The sequence below is a fragment of the Prinia subflava genome, chromosome 5 (genome assembly GCF_021018805.1).
Source record: "Prinia subflava isolate CZ2003 ecotype Zambia chromosome 5, Cam_Psub_1.2, whole genome shotgun sequence".
NCBI lineage: Eukaryota > Metazoa > Chordata > Aves > Passeriformes > Cisticolidae > Prinia > Prinia subflava.
Genome location: NC_086251.1, coordinates 11,473,457 through 11,488,497, shown reverse-complemented (window position 1 = coordinate 11,488,497; position 15,041 = coordinate 11,473,457). Strand labels below are relative to the sequence as shown.

The window sequence follows — 15,041 nt, the reverse complement described above, 5'->3', positions numbered from 1 at the left end:
GAATAAAAGCAATCTGTTCCCAGTAGGATCCCATTCAGTATTTTCTATAAGAAGAGACAAGCTTCTTTTGTATCATTTTGAAATTTGTCTATTCATTAGACATTTGCTTTTTGGAGCTTATATTTTGCTCACCTCTGACAAACAGTAATTTGTTTACACTCTTTTGAGAAGCGTTTTCTGAAGTCCTGCTGTAAATAGAAAATAATCCCCTTCTCAAACATCTCCAAACAATTTTTCACCTAAAAGTTTAAATAAATTTCATTTTATTGTTATGGAGTAAACTGTAATCTATAATTTTATTTTTTTCTCTTATTTGAAATTTTCCTTTTAAAAAAAGCTCATTAACTACAGCATGTTGTCCACAGCTTCAAGTTTATTTACTTCCGCCAGTTAACATTTCTTTCTCAGATTTATAATTTGTTTAAAATAAACTACTGCACAGTTTGTCTCCTTAAAAGAGTAATACAAGTTCAGAGTGGATATAAGTAAGCATCTTATGTTGTGTGCTTTGCTGTGCTGAAAAACATTGAACTCTTTAAGAAATATTGGATGTAAGAACTATAGTGCCTCCAACTCATTTCAGACTCCTGCCTCCACAGCAGCAGCATCTCAGGGAGTGCTGACCAAGCTCCCAGGGTATCCACACACATCAAACAAACAGAAATAGAGCAGGATGTACTGAAGGAACAGTTTGGCATTATCTGACTGGAATCTGTCCTAATGGCTCTCTCTGACAGGGATGCTGCTGCTTTCCTCACACCTGCAGCAAAGCTCAAAAGAGTGAGCAAGTTCAAGGTGGCAGAGGGATGGGTCTGTTCTCACTCCAGAACTTGGCCATTAGGCTGATTTAACCATAGCAGTAAACCACAATCTGAGACTGCTGACAGAAAACAGATGGGACTCTCCCTCCTTCCACTCTCCAAATACTTTCTGTTAACTTGGTGAGATGAAACTGCTCAGCCTGGCTGAGTCAAGCACCACTTCAGCAAAGGAGAAGAAGCAACACTGTGCAACTGGAAGTGAACATTCCAAACAGGATCATCTAATTGGCAGTTTATACTGCTGGGGAAACGAAGCCTCAGTGACTGTTCATGAAGTGCCTTTACTTGGAAGTGCAGAAGAGTCCCTGTATAAAATTCACTATGACAATATCCATTTATTTTCAATAGCATCAAAAAGAACACTTTCCTTTTGTTCTGCTCTTGCAGCAGTAAGGCCCCATTAGCAGTAAATGCCACATTAGATCTCTACATAATTTATTTATTCTTTGATGAACTACACAAATCTACTTTGAAAGCTTGAATGGTAAATTCTCTTTGGCTGGGTTATGGAGGTAATTGCAGCTCACCAACCAGTGCGATTTAAACTGAAACTACAACATAAGCCAACAGCATCCACTCATGTGATGCCAGGTCCCATATGCTGGAGAGTATACAACTTATTGAGATCAAAGACTGATTAGAAGTGTATATACTTCAATAAAACTGTCCTCATTCAACTACACATGCTGCCTAAAAAACAAAAGTTATATATGTTCCCATCACATGACACATGATGTTTGACAGAAAGGAAAGAAATTGAGTGAGTTGAGTGAGATTTTTGTAAACAACCTGACAGAATAAAAAAAAAAGTTCTGGTTCTTATCACTGAAATCTCATAATAAAGATAAGACATGGAAAAGGCACCACATCGACCCTTACTGCATCTCCCTGTTATAGGTATTACTGTTCTGAAAGTGCCTGCATTTCAGTGTGCTTCATACACTCTACAGATTAAATCTTTCATTGCTTTGCTGCCCTACATAATGAAATATTAAAATATTCTTACTGCATGTCAAAGACACTAGGATTTTGTTAGTCAAGAAGTATGAGCCAGCTCACATGCTGACTGTGCAGTGACCCTTTCATAATGTCTCCCAGCCATACAAATATATATATATATTCATCAGGAATGTCTTTTCCCATTTATATAGTAATTTGGTACTGTCATCTGTTGGCATAAAATACATTAATGACAGGCTGCACATTTTATCTCCCCTAAACCAGAATTAAAATAATGAGAAGTTATTTTATTACAGAAAACATTACTCAAGGGGTCAACAAACAAAGTCAAAAGCAAAAATTCTGGGTATTTAACTATATCCTGGTTTTAGAAATATGGGACTGAAGGGTTTATAAGCAGTGAAAGACTCCAGCCTTTTCCCATCATGGCTATATCAGCTATATCAGCCAACCCCAAATTGATCAAGCTTCATCCTAAATGTACTGATAATGCTTTGCATTCCCAACTTTGAATTCCCAACAGAAGGTGTTTCAGGATGTTTCTTGTCCTAAGTTAGAAATTACAGTCCCACAGTTACAATTAGAAATTTTAACTTCCAACCTTAAATAACTCATGATCTTTTTGTATGAGCCTGTTCTTGGTGCTCACCAGCTTCTGTAACTTGTGACTTCTCCCTGAACAATACCGATGTAAAAAGCAGCAAATGGTAAATACAAATGGTCTATGATATAAGCTCAAAATCCTAACACTGTTCCAAAAGCAGCCTCTAGAAGCCAGTATGAGCTATTACATGACAATAATTTAAATATTCATTTCAGACTCTACCTTATTTTGGGATTTATGGTTTCTAAAGAAAGCTACACTTTTTAAGCAGTAGGGCTACTTTTACTTTGATTCAGAATAAAAATGTAAAGCATAGCATGTCCAACAAGTATTTCGACTTTAAAAATTAGCTACCACAAAATTAACCTAATTTAAGGCACACAATAATTCAGTTCTTCTCCTTTTGATTTGATAGGTATTTTCCAATTATCACAATAAGGTTATACTGTTTATGTTACTCTATAGGCTGGACACTTTCATTGTTTATAGCCCAGTAGCTCACATCATAATCTCTGACGCAGGGTATTGGGAAGCAATAAAACATTGGAAAGATAGCTAACAGATGAAGCCAGCTTTAGTGTAGAATGCAGGAACTGATCAGTCTTCATATTTTAAGATCAAGAAAATAATACAATTTTAAAATTTTGTTCTCTTCCCTAGAATCAAATTATACCTAAAAGTAGTGGTGAATTATTTCACCTCTCATAGGACTTGGAAAGTTTGATTTTTACCATCAAAGGGAACAAAAATTACTATGAAGAACTAATACCAAAGTATCAGCTCGAGACTTTTCAAAGGTAAGCAGTGAAAATTGAAGAACATGCTGGTTTGAAAGCAAAACCAGTGAGAGACTCCAAGTCAGAAATACAATTTAATAGGAGAGAAAAAAAAGTAAAATAAAATAAAAGCAATAGCACAGAAGACCACTAACAAAGTCAGAATGCAACCTGACACCCTGTTGGTTATGGTGGTGGTAGCAGTCCAGATGAAGCAGTCTTGTTGAAGCAGTGATTCTGTAGAAAGGTCGGGTAGCTCTTGTCCTCAGGGAATCCAGTGGGTAAGGGCGCCTGTGCTGTCCCAAATCCCAGATTATATCCAGGTGGGAATGCTTGGCTCCTCCCCCTGGGCAGAGCATCTCACAATGGGCTGATCTCATTCTGAGTCCTGCAGTGGGTCCTTGATTGCCCATTAAACAGAGATGGCTCCTGGAGGGAGTTACCTGTGAGTCATGGGGTGAGGCCTTGATGGCCCATTAACAGAAGATAGTCCGGAGGGAGGGGCCACAAGAAACACTGCCCCACTTAGTTTCAACAGCTCGTGAAAATGGTGGTAGAATACATACTTCAGGCACATCTTACATTATAACCTGGGACAAAGAACCACGAGCTGCCAGGGATCAACATCTCTATAACAGAGGGCAAATTATGGAGGCAAGGCAGGAAGGGGCAGTGCCCTGCCCAACAAGCAGTGGAGTATCCAGAGAAGATGAGTTGAGTAGGTCTGGTGACAGCCAGCCAAAAGCTGAGACAGCCAGACAAGGTCACAGAGATGAGGAGGGTCTGAGGCCCAGTCAGGGAGCCAGGCTGGCATGGCCAGGTCAGGATGAGTGTCAATGACAGCAGCCAGGTCAGCCACAGTGGCCACAAGGCAAATCCAGGTCCTGAGGATGACCCAAGTCCAAGGTAGTATGAGCAGCCCATGGCTAAGGATCTGGGTCAGAGAGGGCATTGTCTGGCACAAGAATCATGGCTTGGGCAGGCTCTGGTGGCATGGGCTGAGATTAAGGACAGCACCCAAGCAAAGAGGCCAAGGAGCCCCTGCCTTTCCCCTGTTTCACACAGCTCTTCCTTGGGCCAAAGCTGTGCAGCTGTGCCAGCAGTGCTGGCCTTGAACACAGCCCAGCCCTGCCAGGAGGGCCTTGGGAGCTGCCCAGTGCAATGACATCAGCTTCCAAAGGGAACATGACTTGTAAGAACCAAGGACAGAGCCTGCTCAACTCTCAACCTATGCACAGATTTCTTCTGAGAGCAGAACATCTGCTGTAAGATACTGGCACAACTAATCATCCTAAAAATTTTTTAATGAGCTAACCAAAGCTGTAAACGGCAAGTCTGTCAGTTTAAATTCCTTGGCATGTACAAATTTCTACTTCCCAACAGAGCTGGAGCAGCACACCCCAATAAAAAAAATAATTAAAATAATGCTACTACCATTAAGATCTTGTCCAAACAAATTTTTGAACACAAATAATTACAGTATATTCATTATATTAAAAAAACCCTAAACCTCCATCATTCTTCATTAGTTTCTAGCATATCTGAAAAATTAGAAATTACAGCATTTCTTTTACTTCTGTATATTTGAATACACAACTCCAAAAAATTCTAAAGAGGCATGACAGTTAAAATATGTTCCCATCACTATGTTTTGACTGGATTTATCACCATGTAACAGCAACAGGGTTTGGCTCCATGACTGTTTAAACCAATAAAAATCATCTCTGTCAGTGTCACTCAATGGAAAAAAGAAAATAATTCACTTCTATTTGCTTACTTGTTGTTGTTTAATTATTTATTTTTAAGCAGTTCTCTGTGGTATCAGAGAAGTATCTGCTCTGATGCAAAAGAAAGGCAAGAACATGCAAGCAGGGCAATAGGACAGAGAACACTTTGAACTTCTCATCCCAAGTCACAGTGTCGAAATTTGGAATTGAATAGTCACATTAAGAAAATACATCAATACTGGAGTGGAGCATTTTAAAGTGCTTGTACGGAAGTATTTCACTGCTTAGCAATTCTGCAATCATCACAAATATCTGTCCTAGTATTTATATTTTGTGCAACCATAACAATCTTTAGAAGTTTAATCAGTCACTTTTGAGATCTGGAATTACAGATATTTAATGACACTGCAGTCTTCAACTATACTATATTCTTTTTAGGTACTCCTTTTTGGAGGTTTCATATATTGTCTAATGCTACACACACAATTTCTAGTTAAAAATATTTTAAGACACAAAATGACTGAAGGACAATGATGTTTAACACCTTCAGTTACATCATAGTTTGGACAAATCAAAGACAAGCCTGCCAAGAAACCTGGCTCCACGTACCATGATCATTCATGTTCATGTCATGCCACCTATTTAATCTGTATTCTACACAGCCCTGGATTCCAAAGCACCCCTACCTTCTTATCTTCGTCCAGGATATTGAAAATAGAATTTACTTCAAAGTGTCATTTTCGCCACTTAAATAATTACTTTCTTTTTAACACAAAGACAGTATGATTTTACTGGAAATACTTGAATGGTGAATTTAAAATATGAGAAGGAAAACAACCACAGGCAAACAAAACAGAACAGGGGAAATAAGGACATAGAAAACAGACCTGATATGAGACTAAACGAGAAGGATAGGAAGGAAGACTCTTTTGTCTTTGATTAAATATTTGGAGAGAGAAATTATTCCGGAAAATAAATTTTCATAATTCTGCTCACAGTGTGATTTATGCTACCAGTCCTTGAAATGTGCAAAAATCAAAAGCGCTGGCTAAACATCAGGTTTTTGTTTTGCTCCTTTGGTCACTAATTTTTTGTCCTAGCTTCTTTTGAAAAAGAAGCTGCCTCTTAGAGGGCATGGAGGTGTATGTCTCAGATTCAAAGGACTGAATACATCACTGCTGAGTACCCATATGGAGAAAGCAAGTAGGGTTGGAGTCTGGAGAAAAGAGCTTAAGGCAGAAACTTGGGAATGTACAGTTAATGCAGTGAGACAGGAGAGAAATATAACCTAAATATAACGTGCCTTTCCTTTGAGTCTGAAGAAAGCTACTGCATTTTGAAGCTTCAGTAGATATCTACCATCTTACTAACAGACAACAAGCAATAGAGGAGTACTGAAAGTCCTCTTGCTACCATGCATAATTTTTAAAAGTAACTTTATGATTCCCGTTTTTCCACCTAATCATTTGTTGATTAAATAATTTCTAGTGATGCAGCTACAGGCCTCGGTTTTGTCACACTATTCCTACAGATGAGGCTTTTTTAAATTAAAAAAAAAAAAAAAAAAAAAAAAGAAGGTATGATTTAACATGTCAAACACTGTTGTTCCTTATTACTAAGCTTAAAACCTTTGGGGATATTTTTCCCAACTGTAGTGTAATGCCTAAGCACAAATAAGGTCTGTTTCCAGATATGTTGTGGACTTGGTAATACAGGGAGGGTCATCTGCTGACACAGAGTTATCCTGCCAAGCTGAAAAAGCATGATGAGGCTATTATTGCACAATATTTCTCAAAATAAATGTTGAAATTACTCTTGTATCTATTCATAGTGATACATGCTGTCTTGCTGCCCATCTTCCTCCAAGAAAGAGCTATTTTTAAAAAGGTGATTTATGCAGTTCACAAACATTTTTCTAGCTACTCTTCAATTTTCTATTAATGACTGAGATAGGATGAAGTGACTTGTACCAGCAGAGAAGTAACTGAACGTGTCGTTATTTGACAAACAGCTTGGTCAATATTTGTGTCCTGAACATGAGATTGGATGGGATAACAGCTGCCACTAAAGGACTGAACAGCAGTAGAAAGCTTTAGCCTAGGTTGTAGATACAAATACACACTAAGTCCTGTTCCCACCAGGCAAGAGAAACAGAGCAAGTGTGAGTATTGTTCCAAGAAGCATAAAAACTTCTGACAAGTTCAGTTGTGATCTCCAGTAGAAAGAATTAGGCCTTATCTTAGGAAAATAAACTTTCTCAAAGGGATGAACCAGGGGATTCTACCACACTCTTCTGGATTCACTGCCTTTAACTCTTCATATGACTACATGAAAGGTGAGAATAAATGAGAATTTATTTAAAACAGTCTGTTCATATTTCCTGGTTCTCCTTTTACAGTTAACAGCTATTGCTAATAGGCACATGTGGCTGTATTAACAACACTTTTTTTTAATAAATCCAAACAGAAACCTGGAATTAACAAGCCTTGGCACTAAGAACATGATGACATCCCACCACCTACATGGGAATGGAATTTTGTGCTCTTCTGGAAAGTGAGGCATGCTAGAAAACACAAACATTTTCTAATTTGTGTCCTTTGAGACACAAGACAATTTTACCACTGTGCTGTAATCCCAGATACTTAGATACATCAACTGGCAACAGAGGCACACATGGGAAAAAAACCCCAACAATTCCCCCAAAACTCAAAGAAACAAACAAAAAAATCAGCACTTGGAAATAGCAGGTGGGAAAAGCAGCCTTTTACAAAGTGTTCAAGTACTTGCTTAAAAAAAACCCAAACTACCTGCCAACTTATCTGCACATTCCTTAACTAATACCAAGCCCATTCCCAGGCAACAATACCACCCTTGCCACACCAAAGAACAGGGAGACACAAAAAGAGGGCCTACACAAGGCCATTAGACAAGCTATTCCTGATAGTTCTTATAGTCTTGTAAAAGACAAAGTTCTGCTACAACAGAAAAGAAGGGAGACAACTCTTCTTTTGGTCCATGAGCTTGCATGATGAAAGCCTATGAGCTTCTCGTGACAAGATTTGCCAAGTTTTATAACCATGCACTTTCTTCAGTCTCTCCCTTCTTCAGGCCACTTGAATCATCATTAGCTAGAAAACTGAGCACTGAGTTTTTGTTCCTTATCTGCCTTTCCCTCCGCCTCCTTCTGCTGATCTTCATATCCTTATGTGCACTATGACTGGAAAGGGCATTTGATAAACATGAGCTTACTGACTCATACTTCTTACAAGGCAAAAAGCAAGAAAGATAAAACCTCCACATTCACTGGAAGTCAGGAGGAGAAAATAAGGCAGAAGAACAGCAAAATCACAGGAAACAGACAGCAAAAAGTCTAATGGACTATGGGAAAAGAAGGATGAAGCGTAGATGAAGAGTAAATTGGGGGTATAGATATTGGAAAGTGTATGGGAGCCAACAAGGAATGACACAAATTAAAAATATAAAGGTAAAGGATTTTGGAGTGCTAGCACAACAATCTACTTCTGGTTACACTCCAAACTCTTCAGTACTCTGCTACAGCAGATTTAGGAATTTACATGACATTCATCTATATATATTAACCCTCTAATAACATGTGCTTAACAAATTAAACTGTATGCGTTTGAAATAAATGCTAAATTCTCATATGAAAGTTTTATTCTTTCTTTCTATATACAAAGAGAGGAATTTTAAAAACTCGTCCTGCAAAATATGCTCTCAGTAAGACAAGAAAAGATGGTCCTCAGTTTTCTCTTCCATATACTTACATTCCCACTCCATCTTCATGGCTTTCCTCTATAAATGTGGTGCATACAATGACTTTTCAAATTTGTCCTCATTGTTTTCCTCAGCCTGATTCTGTGACAAAACACTCCAATCCCAATTTACCATACAAAAGCCAGGTGTCAGAAGAAAGGTAATTACCTAAGAACTAACTGAAAGCCTCACCTTCTTTGACATTTTCTGAACTGTTCATTTATAGCAACTTTCAGTAGAACTGATTAAAAACCGAACTCAAATTAGTTATCACATACACTATACTTACAGAACAAATATACTACACCACATGGTGTAACATGCTGTACTTATAGTACCTCATACTACATTTTATGTCTTCAGAAAAGGGGGAAAAAATTGTTAGGCCTGTTCATATTCAAAACATTGCCTGCAGTCTGATCAGAGTAATCATAATGAATCTTGACATAATAAGCCAAGTAAAACTTCAGGACTGTGATGAAGTTAAGTAGCACCTACATACCATGTTAGCCACAATTTTTCTTTTATTTAAACTACTATTTAAAACATTTTCCTTTTGGAATAATATTCTGTTTGGAAGGATACAACTAAATCATCTTAGTAGGAGATGGCATTGAGCTCATCAGATCTGATACTGCTTTCTGTGACATAAGCTTAGCGTCGTTCACTATTGTTTTTCTGGTTTTCATCCATTCTTACTGTCTGTTTGAGAGAAGAATGGATGACAATATATATCCTGAGGCCATTTAGTTGCTTGAGAGTAAAACTGAGGTTCACAGGTTCAGAAAAGATTATTAATTGTGTCCTTATGCATGGCTGCTACACATTTATGATTCAAAGTCACTTCACAAACCAATGGAATGAAGACTAAAAGTATTAGGATTTAATGGCAGACAAGATCAGTACTGAGATACCCAGATAACAGTGATGCAACGTTGTAGCTGTAATGAACAAGTAAGCATTTGATGAGGATTGTGTTAGAGCATCTTCTTGAAAGTCTGGGAGAATTATATGAACATTTTGGTCACACCAGCTTTATTACAAACCTCTCTGGTTTTCTTTGGAGTTTGTACAGTATCCAAGGGGAGTGGAGCAGGGAATCTTTTTACATGAATGTTTTTGTGACTAAATAGGGGCAACACTCACTTCTGCCCCCAGTAACTTACAGATACTACATGGTGGGATTGGACTAGATGACCTTTAAAGGTTCTTTCCAACCCAAACATTTCCATGATTCTCTAATCCTGGAGATAACCTACCACAGGCAAGCTGCACAAAAAGGTTCTCTGAATGTCTGATTAGGGGTAAAAGCAGATTTAGTCGTTCTTTTATTTGAAAGAAATGAATATTTACCATGCAGCTTTCTTGGCACATGATTAGAATTGAATTAGAACAGAAAATACCCCATTTTATAATTTAGAAGAATAATTATTTTCAAAGCAGACTTAGACATACCCAGTTGCTGAAAGAGAAGAGCCACACTGGTGCCTGTAACAGGAAGGCTATCATGTAGAGGAGTCTGTATCAGCTGTCGGTCTCCAGCTCCCAAAGAAAATAGTTTCTGTAGAAATAATTGTTTTAAAATTAATTTAAAAAAATATTAATTAAAATTTAATTTATATAGAATGAACAAGCTGTTGTCATACAGATAAGTGACTCATACTGCAAAAATTATTTATTTTCTATACAGAAATTTAAAGTCAAATAGAGATCTGAAATATAATTTGGGGACAGTGATATGGCTCTTTGAATGTATATATAGCATGCTAGTGTGTCCCTTGCATTTACACTGACTTAGTTAAATAGTTATGGCTTTGAAGAAAGTTAAAAGTACATTTCTATCAATACAATAAGAAATCTCCCAGGAACAAAAAAAAGGTCTTAAATCCATTTATATCAGAAAAATGTACAGTATTACTAACTGAATTCCTTTGCCATCCTACCATCCTCACGGGTGTTTTAAGTGTGACGTGGGTTTTGAAGAGGACACTTCTGCTATTTCTGTGTTCCTGGCTCTGTGCATTAAAGTAGAATTACAACTTCAGTTACCTTTCCAGCACAAGAACACACCTCCCTCGAGTGAGGCAGGAAATGGAAATGAAAGGAGTGCCCTTGAGTATCACATCCCAAACAGCACTGCAATTGCAAAATACCCTTGCTTTCCTGTGAGTAAATCCACACGGCATTCAAGCAGTGATTCCAAGCAGCTACCTTGGATACTTCCAAGCAGTATCCAAGCAGATACCTAATGGGATCAGACTCCCATTAGCTGGGGGGCATTTCTGTGTGGTAAATCTTCACTTGGTATGGCAGCAAAGGTGGGGTATGTAGGAAGGCAGCAAGCTCTGACTGCTGCACAGCAGGTATTTCAAACCAAAATTCTCCCCAGTAAATCCAAACAAGTCCCTGAGCTGTAGCAGAGATGCTCTGCCCCAGCACTTCAGCAGCAGGCCTGGATGCAGGTCAGTAACCCATTTCACAGCTGACTGTTTCTGGAAATAAATGCTACAAGAGTGCTCCCACACTTATATATATAGTTCACTGTAATTTTTCTTCAGCCTTGGAAGCATAAAGCTTAAGAAAGAAAAGATAAACACTTAATTTCTGATTTAAATGGCAGTTTGACAGTAGCAAACTTAAGTTGGAAATGAATGAGCATTTTATTTGAAGAGAGAAAGCAGAAGGAAGAACAACCAGAGGAGCGTGACTTTTCCTTCCTCTTCTAGCAGAGCAAACAGCCACTCAGAAAAGCTGCATTTATGGACAGGGAGAAAAAAGAGAGGACAGAAGCAGAGCCAGAAGTTCAAGTGGATCACCAAAACAAAAAAAAAAAAAGAGGCTCAAATACCACTGGAAAAGAGGGTTTCTGATGAGGAGATAAAATCTCATTACTCTCCTTCAAAACCAAAAGCCTAGGATGGAAAAAACAGAGACATGGCCAGGAGAGAAGTAAGGCAGAGCTCAACTAAGCTGACAGGACATTCTGACACTTTCTGCACTAAGAGAAGTTCCAAAGCAGCTAGGGCTATGGGAAAACCAGAAGAGAATTAGGAAGTTGTAGGAATTCAAGAGGGTTGAAAATCCATAGGTTGGGTGGGAAGCTGTGTATTTAAAACGTTGCCATTTGCACATGTAGTTTTCTGGTTTGTTTCATAGAAAGGACCATAATTTCCCATCAGTGTCACAGCATAGAGCAAAAATCAAATCACAGAAGACTCAACTGGCTTATCAAAACTCTCCAAATGTATAGGAATAATTTAGGAAAAATAAATCAAGAAACAAACCTGACTCTGTGCTCGCAGAAACCACAAGTGAAAAGCAGACAGGTCTATTTGCTAGAAAAATTTATTTTAATTTTTGAATACTTGGGCTATTTGCATTATTTAATTCCTCTGAAGAAACCATATTTGAGTTACTTTTAGCATTTAAAAAACAGATTATGAAAATAGAAATTTAAATGAACTATCAAATAAATGACCAGTGGGATCCTGAACTCCATCAAGGAAAAAACATGCATAAACGAACTGATATGAAGGTTACGTTAGAAAATGGCAAAGAAAAAAAGCCTTTAAACAATTTCTGTAGCAAGCAAAAATATTCCTGAACACTTTATTATTTAAAAACTAAACTTATACCAACTGCTTAATTTGTTTATGTGCCCTGCAAAAGCCAACTCAGTGACAAAATTAACCCTTTGACCTTATCCTGGAATGGAATTTTTGCTGTCTTTAGAAGACAGGCCACGGGAAAGCACTCATAGGCCACAGGGAAAGCACTCAGCTGAACTATGATCTTTTTCCCTTCAAAAATATCTCAAGAATTTATTTTTTGTTTTCTTCATAAATTAAATTAACTGGAAAAATACCCTTTCCCCGCCTTACCCCCTCTATTTACCTGAGACCCTCCAGAGGCAGGGACAAGGCATGAACACAGATTTGCAATGAGAGTCTCCAGTGACACATTAAGGCTGTCCACATACACGGTGTAGATCAAGCCAAGGCAAGCCTAGAAAGATTGACAAAATAGGTCAGACTACAATATAGGGAAGAAAGATGTCAAATTATTCAAAGATTTATGTATATAATCCTTAAAAAAAATCAGTTCTTCTTAATAGTTAGTAGTGCAGTGAAGTACTCTCCAACCAAAGTAATTTGCCACAGAGACAAAGTTAATTTTAAAAAATTAGCTTGGCTACTTAAAAGGGATATATGTTCTTTTTAAAAGAAGTTCTAGGTATAATATTTCAGCTTTGTTTGTTACATAAGAAGTGCTTTATTATAAGATACTGTTAAAAATGATAAAAATCAATACAGCTTCATCTGTGCTTTGAACTGTAATGGACTTAAACCTGACTTGTTTCCCAGGTAGAACACTCATTAATCAATGAGCTTCTGAGGCTCATTTTAAAATCAGTTTAAATCACTAACAACTCCATATGTTATTTAACTTACATTCTTTATTTTATTATATCAGTGTAGATATTTTATATTAATAGTATATTAATATTTCAGCATATTTTATTAATGGATCCAGTTTTGATTGAGAAATCACAAATACAGATTTAGCATTTTTCCTAATAATTTAATTCAGATCAACATGACATTCTAAGAAGCCTTTGGACAAAAGGAAATAAGTGCTCCACAGCATCTTTTGCCTTTTAACTGCTGTAACTTTGATAAATCAGCAAATATTTTAGTAATTCTCTTCTTAGAAATAATTCCAACAGTAACTTCTCATATCACACATAGTTAAATGGTGAAACTGCCGCGGGTTGTTGTAAAATGTGAATGTTAAGAAAGTGAACTAAACATAGAAAAACCCCATACAACCAACACCTCTCATTCAGGATGTCATTTAACAATTATTCACATTGAATTACAAAAGCATTTTGTAGAGTTATTTCTACGGCCTGCCCTATTCTTACAAACTTTGCATTTGCTATGGGCCACTATGAGAGACAAAATACTGGGCTATAAGGATTTTTAAACTCGCATGGCTCAATCATCCTTAATGTCTAAAGCAATTGCTGAATGATTTCCTCCCTTGATCTGTAAATTGAACTTTGTTTCTGTTAATATGTATTAGCTTAGGAGAAATTTAAGCTTTTCATTTATCTCAGACAAGTCATATTTCACCAACTGAAAGTAATCTAAGGTCCAAAATCCCTGTCATGCATCTTAATTTGGCCTGGAAGAGGCTTGGACATTCTACTTTATAAATGGAGGAGACTAGATTTTCACTGTTAATTTACCATTATATATTTAGTCAAATATTGTCTCGTTTTGTCCTAATAACTCCTTTCATTAGACAGTACACTGAGCCCAGAAAAATCTCTACTGCTCCTTCTGTGTAGTTTTAAAGCTGCTTGAAGGGTAAAAAGGCACTACTTTAACCTACAAGGCTATTTACTATCACAGATGTTGAATTTTATCTAGTTCAATCTAAAGTTATTTTTGCTTTTAAATTCCCAAATCAAACCTGAGTGAGATATTTTAAATCAAAAGTACTGTCATTGTTTCTCATTTAAAACCAGATTTCCCTGCTGATTCTGTAAATAGCAATTGCAAGTTCTTTACCCTGAAAATTTCCGGATAATCTAGCCTGGACACCAACACCAGACTTTTAGGTGCAAATACTTCTGCTGGCTGAATTAAACCAGACTCCTCTTCACCTTCAATTTCTTTTGTTCCCTTGAAAACAGAAACACTTCAGTTAATAAACAGGAAGAAAACTCAGATCAAAATGTCTGCATTTTTACCAAAAGTCAACATTTCTCAGAGCTCCAGAAAAGTACTGCATTATTTGAAACTGGTAACAAAATCAAGTAACAGGAGCACACTCCAATGGTTGTCTAAAGCTTCTAGATGTAATTCAGTTTATTAAAACTCACACTGGGAAGTCATGCACCAATGTACCTAAAAATACAGTTCCCATAAGATAGCAGTTTACCAGGACACTGTTTCACATTAAATACTCCCTGTTGCACATTTTAGACAGTGAAGTGGATCACAGAACAGGATCCTTCCACATCAAAGTGTTAGCTGGTTTACAATCTCTCCAAATACAGAGATCATGCATTCCACAAAAGAATGTTTGGTTGTCCTCCTTATATTAATATAACTCAATTTCTTACAGAATTCCCACTAACATTACAGCTGAATTATCTGTAATGTCATCTCCAGCCTGACCTAGTGAATTTGGAATTTAAAGAAATTCCTTCACCACAAAACTGGTTCATATTTCTCAAAAAAAAAATCCCTCCCACTTAGGAACCACTAAGGCTACAAAAAAAGAGAGAACAGCACAGTGCAGATAAACTTGCAGTTGTTCATGATATTGTGCAAGTGGCTATACCCTTCTTGCCAGAACTTTTCAGATG

The 15,041-nt window shown here is 37.2% G+C and overlaps 1 protein-coding gene across 6 annotated transcripts in view; it reads right to left on the bottom strand.

Moving 5' to 3' along the window:
* The window catches only part of SBF2 (SET binding factor 2), a 239,568-nt gene that overhangs the window by 111,649 nt on the left and 112,878 nt on the right, over positions 1-15,041 (bottom strand). For all 6 annotated transcript variants that reach the window (XM_063398004.1, XM_063398006.1, XM_063398008.1 and 3 more), the window contains exons 4-6: positions 14,239-14,352; positions 12,557-12,667; positions 10,118-10,223 (exon numbers count right to left, since the gene is read on the bottom strand). In XM_063398004.1, the coding sequence (XP_063254074.1) occupies positions 10,118-10,223; positions 12,557-12,667; positions 14,239-14,352 (331 nt within the window). The remainder of the gene's footprint in view (positions 1-10,117; positions 10,224-12,556; positions 12,668-14,238; positions 14,353-15,041) is intronic.